Source organism: Arachis ipaensis, chromosome B09 (assembly GCF_000816755.2).
Source record: "Arachis ipaensis cultivar K30076 chromosome B09, Araip1.1, whole genome shotgun sequence".
In the NCBI taxonomy this organism is placed as follows: Eukaryota; Viridiplantae; Streptophyta; class Magnoliopsida; order Fabales; family Fabaceae; genus Arachis; species Arachis ipaensis.
Genome location: NC_029793.2, coordinates 86,167,163 through 86,177,807, shown reverse-complemented (window position 1 = coordinate 86,177,807; position 10,645 = coordinate 86,167,163). Strand labels below are relative to the sequence as shown.

The 10,645-nt window shown below is 32.7% G+C and overlaps 1 protein-coding gene and 1 long non-coding RNA gene across 2 annotated transcripts; both read right to left on the bottom strand.

Annotated features, from left to right (window-relative positions):
• LOC110266410 lies at window positions 3,222-4,688 on the bottom strand. The gene is made up of 3 exons (XR_002353771.1): window positions 4,568-4,688; window positions 3,570-3,959; window positions 3,222-3,471 (listed from the first exon to the last, which is right to left on the bottom strand). It is a non-coding gene; the product is annotated as an uncharacterized LOC110266410 (long non-coding RNA).
• On the bottom strand, window positions 5,885-10,063 carry LOC110266465. The gene is made up of 3 exons (XM_021111250.1): window positions 9,704-10,063; window positions 7,479-7,561; window positions 5,885-6,612 (listed from the first exon to the last, which is right to left on the bottom strand). Exon 3 carries the CDS (start codon window positions 6,525-6,527, stop codon window positions 5,904-5,906), a length of 624 nt encoding a protein of 207 aa, XP_020966909.1. The 5' UTR covers window positions 6,528-6,612; window positions 7,479-7,561; window positions 9,704-10,063; the 3' UTR covers window positions 5,885-5,903.

The following is a 10,645-nucleotide window of genomic DNA, read 5'->3' as shown; positions in this document are numbered from 1 at the left end:
TCATTTTAGTTGTAATTTTTATTTATGAATTTTGAAGTTTCAATTTCAGTTTCAATCTTCATCTTTACTTTTCTGCACTTTCTTTCTTTTCTATTTTGGTAGAGCAATGATCAACTAACTCTTTTCATTGGGTTAGAGAGCTCTATTGTGATTCAATGGATTAAGTGTAGTTCTTATTCTTCTTCTTCTTTTTTTTCTCTTGATTTTACTAGAGAGCTTTCGATCTTCATCTAATTGGGTAGTTATCTTGGAAAAGAAGCTATTCATACTTGGATCTCTTCTGAACCTTGGAAGATGAATGAAGAGATCATGCTAGAAATGCTTTCTCATGTTGTACCAAATTGGGTTTGGAAGGATATGTGACTATAATCCTCCAACACTTGATTTGGGAATGCATGTGGTATAATCAGTGACCATACTTCATCTCTTCTCATGAGCAATTGACCAAGGAATTGGCTATTGATCAAGATTTGAGAGATTGAATTACAAGGAATTGTAATTCGATCACTTAAGATTGCCAAGGAGATCAATGAATAATTGATTGAGGAAGAGATGAGAATGAACTTGATCCGAAGGATTGCAATATCTCTTGATCCCAATGTTCATTTTATTTTTAGTTCTTACATTTACTTTTATTGCCATTTTACTTTGCTGCACTTTATTGTTTTCTTTACTTTTGTGCCATTTACATTTCCTTGCTGCTTATCACAACAATATGATTCGTCTAACTAGGATAATCAATTAACCATTGATTTCTTAATCCGTTAATCTCTGTGGGATTCGATCTCACTCTTTTGTGAGTTATTACTTGACGACTATTCGGTACACTTGCCGAAGGGAGATTTGTTGAGAGACAAGTTTCTGTGCGTATCAAGTTTATGACGCCGTTGCCGGGGATTAATTGTGATTAACAAACTACCGGTTGGTTGATTACCTAGATTAGACATTTTCTTTTGTTTTGGTTTGTTCATGTAATTATTTTTGTTCTTTGTTTTCTATGCTCTGCAACTGTTTGTGTTAATGCCTCACCAAGAAGCCCCTATTCGTGACAGCTCTGGCTCTTGGTGATTTTATTATTAATACAACAGTTCCTTTTACTTAACTTCTTTTCAAATAAAATTGGCATATGATCACATTCTAAGTTTGGTGTTGCCCTGCAACAATCATTTTTCAATCTATCTGGATACTTGCATCAATTCCAAGAGAAAGTGTCACACTAAGTTTGGTGTGCCACTTATTTTTCTATGCAATGTATCCAGCAACACCACTTGTTTGTACAATCATAATGCCTTTGCTTCTTTGGCCTGCAGTGTTATCCTAAATTTTTGCTTGCTTAACCGCATACATCACTTACATTTCAGTATGTAAGACGTTCATGACCCATCATAGACCCCACCACCACTGTTTTATTTGCTGCTTGAAGACAAGCAATTAGTCTAAATTGGTGTGGCAAGGGAGAAAAGTAGGAGAAAAAGGGCAACAACAATGAGGATGAACTACAAGGTGGTAAAGTTCCTTTTTCCTCTTACTTATTTCCAGTACATTCAATTGCATGATTGTCTTCTAATTTCTTTGTATGTATGTGTGCTTGCTCCTTATGAATAAGCATAGTTTGATTTTTGAATTACAATATGTTGCTGTGACATTATGATTGCGATCTTGAATTTTTGTGAGTCTAAAGCAATGAAGTTTCATGATCATAAACAAACAAGGTCATTTAAGAAGTTAGCATGAGCATATAAGTATTGGGAAGCTAGCATGACTATTGTTGCTCAATTGAATTTGAATTTATTTAATTGAAGTTTTCATCTAGGACATTGTATGAAATTTTTGAAATCATGAAAACCTTGAAAAAGCAATTGCAAATAAGGCAAGAAAAGGGAGAGAATGAGAAAGTTGAAGGCTCTGAGTACCAATGACAATTTAATTGTTAAGTGCTTGTGGTGTTTATGTATCAAGCAAAAAGCTTGAAAACAAAACATTTAGAGTCAAGGCTAGGCTCAAGTGCAAAAGCACTCCCTCAAAGCTCAAGGCTCTGAGCATCAATGATTAGAGAGTCAAGAAGACAAGAAAACAAAATGAGCTAAAAGAGTCCTCTGATTAAATGCTTGTGGTGCTTATGTATCAAGTGGTAATACTTGAAAACAAAGCATTTAGAGTCGTAGCTTTCAAATCATGGTGCAAAGCACCTAAGAAGATAAGATAAAAAGAAAATGAAAAGCTTTTTCAAGGAAGAAACATATAGAAAAGATTTCATAAAAGGAGCTAGATAGAGGCATCAATCATCTGAAGTTCTTTTGTGATTGTTTCATGCATAGAAAGCTAGCTAACCATGAACATTACACTGCTACTCTTCTGACCTTGGATTGTCAAACCTTATTGCATGATTCTCTTCTTGCTTGGGGACAAGCAAGATTTAAGTTTGGTGTTGTGATGCCAGGACATCATGGCCTGTTTTCTATGCTTTTTCAATAGTTTTTAATGCAGTTTTCATACAATTTCTGTTGATAAAGGAGCAAAAGCATGAAAAATCTCTGCATGAAACAAAATCTCACTACAACAAATTCGAGCTGAGGCAACCCTTTAAAAATGTTGCCTATAATAAGGAAAAGTGTTGCCTTTGATAAAAGGCAACACTTTTTGACAAAAAGCAACGCTTTTTGGGGGGTTGGCTATACGGCTGTTACCTTTGGTCTAAGGCAACGTTTTTGTGTATTAAAGGAAACCCTTTTTAAGGCAACCTTCAATAAACGTTGCCTTTTCTGCAAATAAAGCAACTCCGCAAAAGGGTTGCCTTAGAGCACCCAAACACAACGCTTGAGATGAGACGTTATGGCAACACTTTTTACGAGTTGTATTTTCTAATACATAAAGCAACACTTGTCCTGAGTTTTTTAAGTTGCCTTTTCTTATACCTAAAGCAACACTTGTGCAAGTTTTTTCTAGTTATTTTTTCATATACCTAAAAGCAACCCTTGGCCAGATTTTTTTAGGTTGCCTTTTTCATATACCTAAAGCAACACTTGTCCAGATTTTTTTAAATTTCCTTTTTTATAGACCTAATGCAACACTTATGTAAGTGTATTTGCAGTTGTCTTTTTTAATACCTAAAGCAACACCTTATTGAGTTTCTCTTATGTTCTCTTTTTTAATATCTAAAACAATATATTTTTTACCTTTGTTATATTTATATGACATTTGAAGGATATATAACACCCACATTTGAATAAGCTAATAATATATATTGCATATATATAGAAAGGTCTACCAAGTGCCAATTAACATACTTGCCAAATTACTAAGTCAAATAAATAATAAATATAAGTAAGCAAAATACATGTTTTTCTGATGATGAACTTAAACCAAAAAGAAACTAAGTTTTTGACTTGAAACCAAAAAGACTTGGTGCTTCACCATTGTGCCAAGAATTGCCTTTATGTCTTCAGAAAACTTCATCCAACAATAAGAAAGCTGCAGTTAAATTTAAATGAAAAAAAAATTATAGTAAAAACATTAGCTATACAATAAGATGTATACTCAAGTGTTACAACAATTTAGCAAATATATACCTAATCATGATTTGGAATATGAGTCGATGGAGGAGAATGCCAAGAAACTAAATTTGGATCTTGTGCACTATTTGCAGACGATTGCTTAGATCGCAAGAGAGAAAGTGCTTCATCAACATTCATACCAGGAGAAGTTTGTTGCAGCATAAGTTTCACAATATCTTCCAATCCTTGCAGTCGTTGCTTATGGTCATCTAATTCAGTTTTTAAAGTTGTTACCTTCTCTTCACTTTGTTTTTTTATTTCATCTATTTCTTTATTTTTCTTAAGAGAAGATTTTGTAACAGTTCTTCCAAAACATCAAACTCTTCCTGGATTCTCTTTACCAAAAACGTTTTGAAATGCATTAGTAGGAGTTTCTCCAGCTTCTTGGAGATCATCAAGTTTATCCTATAAACACAAACATCCATAAAACAGCAATAAAATAGCAGTCCATGATAGCCATAAAACAGGCATAAAATAGGCATAGAACAACAACTAAATCAGTCATAAAGCAGCCATGAAACAGCCATAAAACAGTAACTATGATAGCCATAAAACAGCCATAAATTAGCAGTCCATGATAGCCATAACACAGGCATAAAATAGGCATAGAACAGCAATTAAATCATTCAGTAATAAACCATAAAATAGCCATAAAATAGTAACCATGACACCCATAAAACAGCCATAAAGTAGATACTAAAACAACAACCACGATAGCCATAAAACAACCATAAAATAGCAATTAAAATAACAATCCATGACAGCCATAAAATAGCCATAAAATAGCTGCCATGACAGCCATAAAATAGGCATAACATAGCCATAAAATAGCAACTAAATCAGCCATAAAACAGCAACTAAATCAATCACAAAACAGCCATGAAACAGCCATAAAACAGCCACAAAGTAGATACTATAACAACAATCATGATAGCCATAAAACAGCAAAGAAAATAGCATCCATGACAGCCATAAAATAGCATCTAAAACAATAAAATTATAGAGTAACTTACAATAACAGCTTGTGTTTCTACATCAAGTGTTTTCCCTTTTAGTCCATTCCGAGTTGCAACAAACATTTCAGCTTGATTTGGTTCCTCTTTGTTCTCTTTTTTCTCATGCTACAGACCAAGATAGCAATTACAAAGTTATAACATACTAAAATTAGGGGGAAGTAACGAGTAGAGAATTTTAACTCAAACTTGACCTTACCAAATCAACACGCACTCTTGCAAAATTGATTGGTCCCATTTTATGCCTCCATTGTTGCTTCTTGCGATTTTCAGAATTTATAGCACACATAGCCTATGTTTAAAATAAACAATGATGAAAAAAATATAAAAATTGAAAAAAGTATACTTGAACATATCAAATAATAATAATTGAAATTCTCTAGCTCACTTTGACAGTTGGAATACTCCAATATGCAATTAGTTTCCGAAATTGTATTTCTGGAATTTCCAAAGGACGATTCACCAACATATTCTCAATATTTCCAGAATATGGTTCAAAATGCTTCTTCTTGATTCTTGTTTTGTAACGCTTCCATGCTCCTTGAACACCAGTCATCACCCATAGCTTTGAAGATTTTGGAAGAATGAATTTTGACTACAAACACACCAATTTCATCATATCATATGAATAAAAAGATTATTAACATATGGCATAAAATAAAGATAAATGGAGCTTACATTAATATACTTCTAAATGCGCTTTTTGATATGCTTAGGCACAGCTTTCCAATTAGTGTACATCAAGGTAATAAAATCACTATTCCTTCCCATTGTTCCAATAAAATTAGTTAAATCCTTCACTCTTTGAGGAGTTGGCCCCATGGCTGCTCCCTGATCAAAAGTCATTTCCTCCCTTTCTTCCCAAGTTCTTGCATAAATCTTTAAGCATCTTGTTTTTCCACGAGTCCTTTTAACCTTTGAAGTATCTAAATCAAAAATTCAGAAATAGTACAAATTAAAACCAAAGACAGTCGTGAATCATATATGGAGAGGGAAATAGAAATTGAACAAGTATAAAAATTGAACAAGTATATAAAAATTGAACAAGTATAGAAATCGGAAAGGGCAGCCCCACACTCATATGGAAATAGAATTGAACAAGCATAAAAATTGAACAAGTATAGAAATTGAACAAGTATATAAAAATTGAACAAGTATAGAAATCGGAAAGGGCAGCCCCACACTCATATGGAAATAGAATTGAACAAGTACATGCACGTTACTATTCCCGTGAATCATATATGGAATTGTATAATAGATAATGATAAAAAGAAAATGTAAATCAAATAGCAACAAACAAAATTACATCACCTTTTACATGAGCCTCTTCCATAACTTAATCTCCTTCCACATCAAAATTGTCACTTTCATGTTCACCAACATAATCTTCCTCATAGGGGAATTGAACATTTTCTCCATAATTCGGGGATGGCCTAGATCTAGCATCCTCAGTAGTTGGAACTTCAATATGTTCCTCTTCTCTTTCCACATGAATTCTTTGGTCACCCAAAAAAGCATCAAGAGTCATTGCTGGACGCTTTAAGTTATTTTTTGAGTTTATCAAGTTAGCTGGTTCTTTTTCAGCAGCTCTAGCATCCTCACCACATGACTCAAAGTCATCTTCCTCTTGTCTTTCCACTTCTACTCCTTCTGTATGCAAAAAGGCATCAAGAGCCATTGCTGGACACTTTCCCTTGCTCTTCATCTTCTTAGGAATTGGTTGTTCTTCTAGTTGAACATTACTCCTCACTTGGTTATGGGAAGACCTCAAAGACCGGTTCATAACAACTTCTACAAGTGTTTTATTTCTCCCTTCCATTGAATTCTCCCTATTTTGCTTGTCTCCAATTTCTGAAATCTTCCTTTTAGGCTGTTGTGCTATTTTGGCTTGATTACTTCCTTTATCACCTTTGGTTATAAAATTTCGAACTAGTTTTGCAGCAGAAGATACTTCCTTCATTTCAAATTCTTTAACTTTTGCATGAGCTTGATACTTTTTTACCAGCCTTTTAGCCTTTTAAGTTGCTCCGTTTTCCATTAAGTTGCTGTATAAAAATATTAAAAGAAATCAAGTTCAAAACTGCTAACATAAAGCGATAAATCTAACTTATATACCATAAAAGAGGGAAACAAGTCACTCAAAAGTCTTCGGAATCATATTCTTCATCCGATCCTGTGTTATACTCTTGGGAAAAATAGACTTCTTTTGCAACATCGACGAGAACTTCATTCAAATCATTCCTTACCAAGTCTACTTCACCATCATCATTAGGTATAGAAGGAACCGTCGAATTATCAAATGGCTCATTTTCATAAGTATCTTCAGCATCAATGTCAACTTGATCACTTATGCTAAATAGGTCCCTTGGAACAGTCTTCATTACATAATGTTTATTTTTATCAACATCCATGCCAACTACGCTTTTCCCATGATGAATCCATCTCGTATAACCATTAACAAATCCGAAGGCAATCAAATGTATATAAATTGTTTGTCTTTTGTGCCACAAGAAATTACAACACTTTGCACAAGGGCATAAAATTTCCTCTCCTTGCGGGCTTCCAATAGAGTAAGCAAAGTCTAAGAAGTCATTGACACCGTTACTAAACTCAACTTTATCTCTCGATAAACTCATCCAATCCTTTTCTAAGTCTTGTGAAAACCTAATTATTAATATATTGTTACTACTATTTAACCAAGCATGCAAATAATAATATTCATGCATATTAAGTACATAAATCCATCAAAAAGGCACACAACAATATTATTATTAAAATTAAAAAAAAATTATATTGCTTATCTAAAGGTAGACTAAATATCAAAAGACATTGAACATGAAAAAAAAAACTACACAAAGGTCATAATATACATATGAAAACCTACAAGTATAAGCAAGATAGAAAAACTTACAGAGTCATGGCTCAACAAATTGTAATCTTCAAGTTCTAGAATGTCCACTAATGTTCCTTAAACTCCTCCGAAGCAATCTTTCTCTATAAAAGAGTATAGTATCAAATTTACATTATTCTTTATAAACAATTTAACTCAATCAAAGTGGCAAATAGAACAATCAATTGAAAAATAATAATCGATTCTATATGAACTTGTTAACTCAGCTAATTACAAAAAGTAATAATTTTTTACTTTACATTAAAAATAAATTAATCACTTTAACTTTAAAAGTTATCCACCTGAATTCTAATGCCTTTTTTGGTGTGTATATTCTAAAGATATTAAATCCCTGACCATGTTTTTCTGAAGACATAAATTTCTAAGCAAAAGTAAGTACTTATAGGGCTTTGACCACCGAAAAAAGAGTGACATAAGTCATTCTATTGACTAATAGAAGTACCCATGTGTTTCAACAAAAAAAAAAACTATATGAGTATTTAAGTTTTGTTTTTTTTTTGAAAAATCAGTTTTAAAACCTGATTTTTTAATAAAAAATCCAAATTTAAAACCAGTTTTTGAAAATCCAGTTTTAAAACTAGTTTTTAAAAATCCAATTACCAAACCAGATTTTTTAACAAAAAATCCACTTTTAAAACCACTTTTAAGACATGAGACACAGAGAAGCAGAGAAAGTGCTTCAAATTAGACATTATAAATAGTTCTAAAACACACTAAAACTACAGTTAATTGCTGCCTCCATTACTTCACATACAAACACAAATACAAATGCGAAATACCAATTCATGTCATGATTAAAACCAAAACAAATGATAAATTATGCAGGGAGTATAATGGTAACTCAGGTGAAGGTATATATCACAAGATTCCAAGCAGTATAATAATTAAATAAATAAAATTCCTCTATAGTTAGAATTTACTTTCAATGTGACAGATTATATTACTTTTAGGTAAAATGTAAAATTAAAATTATGTTGTTAACTGTGTAGTTCTTTAACAATGTAAACAAATTAAAAGCTTTATTATAGTTAGAACATAGAAAAGAGAAGTATCCATCAACCAAAATAATAGTAGGTCATAGAAAAAGCAATTACATGAATCAAAATTAGTGGAGCAATTGGTAAAGAGCGATAGAAAAAGCAATTACATGAATAAATGCATAAAGTCATGAAGATATATGTAAATCAAATTAGTGGATTTGGAATTGGATAACATTATAAAAAGTATATTATCTATATAAAACACATACACACACAACACCAAGACATTAGATTAGACTTGTAATGCACTTATGGGTTCTGTTTGGTTTTTGCATAGGAAGGCATGTTTGTCCTATTTGCTGGTGCATGTACTCTGTCACTATCATCAAGTGGTCACAAATCTTTGGAAAGATTCATGTGTGTTCATATTTATTGCTATAATAATAATAGTAAACCTACACAACTATAGTACAACCATTTGCATTAAAGGACAAACAATTCAACTTAAATCATTTTTCTATAAAGTTGATGTCTATTACTCACCATTCATCAACAGTTATTGATCCATTTCTCACGTAGTACGCAAAACAAAACCAGTTCAAACCTAAAACCAACTAAATACATGTCTGATGTTATCAGCTACCATTATGCGCTGTCATTCATCTGAGTTTTCATATCAAGAATAATTAGAACTTAACTAGCATGCATCTTAATTGCTTCCAATTAATATAGTCTCTATATAAACATCAAAAGAAACAAACCCTGCATAGCTACAAATTAAAAAAAATAATTTCTAAGAATAATTATCATCAATAGTCCACAACAAAGAATTAAATTAGAACCTGAATTTCACTCTAATAATTAATAACTGATATTTCTTGTGACATGTAATTAAAAAGAAACAAGAATTAACAACATATAAAGATAGCAATAATCAAATGAAATTAGTAGTGATCATCAGATAACACCAATAATAATATTTTGCCTACAAAACCCTTTGAATCCATGGGAACCATGCTCCTGCAATTTTCTATCTATTAATTAAAATAACCATTCTTCTGCATCATATCTATCATCAAATACAGCTTCTCCTAATTTGCGAGTACAAAGATCTAATTCATATAAGTTTTTTTTTCCAATGGGCACCACTACAGAGACACTAGTTGGAATCAATTGAAGGATTGAATTAAATGGAAGAGAAAATCAAATAGGTAAAACAGAGAGTACAAGAAGAAAACTAATTACTTGGTGAGCTACGACGGCAAAAGCGTTGATCGGAGAGAGTGAAGTTGCAAAGAGGAGGAGGTGAGACAGGGGAAGAAGAGGAAGAACGAGAAGGGTTTCTCGAAGGTGACCACGTACTTGGGGCCGAGACAGGGGAGGAGAAGCCGTGGAGTAGCGTCCGTGGAGATGATGACCGCGAAGGAGAGCACCGCGCCGACGCCTTTGAAAGGGAACACCGCCCCGTCGCCGACAGCACCGCGAACGAGACCAGAAGTTGAACGCCGTGACCTCCTGCTGCCGTTTGTGTCCCCTTTTATGTTGATTAGGAAAGTTAGGGCTTATGGTGGGTGCTGGGCATAGTGATGAACTTACTGAAGCACTCACTAGAAATTATTTAAGGAAAAATAAAGGTCTTTCTTTTTTTTCTCAAAGTTATTTGATTGGAAAGTAAATATTGGGGGGAATAGGATGAAAAGTTTCCCTCTAAAATTTTTAGCTATGAATAATTTTAGGCAACTTTTTATAAATGTTATTTATTTAATTTTTTTTGATAACTTTTATAAAATGTTGTATTTTTATTTAAAAATGTTGTCTTAAATATTTTATATTGTAACATTTTTTTAGTGTTGTTTTAGATATCAAAGACAACAATTTTTGTGGGTGGCCAAAAATTTAGTTATCTTAGCCTTATTCAAAAGTAACACGTCAAAAATGTTGTCTTTGCCTATCTAAGGCAACTTTTGTTAAATGTTGTTTCGAATAAGGGTTACCTTAGGCCAAAAATGTTGTAGTGTCTCAAGCATAGGTGAATTTTAGTTAATATACATGGTAAATATGATGAAATAGATCGCACTAAGTGAAGTTTTGATTTTGGGCATTATTAGCACACTTAGTATAATGAAGTTTGTCTTGTATGTTACTTTGATACACTTTGTTTGCTTGAGTTCAGACCAAAAGAAGCAG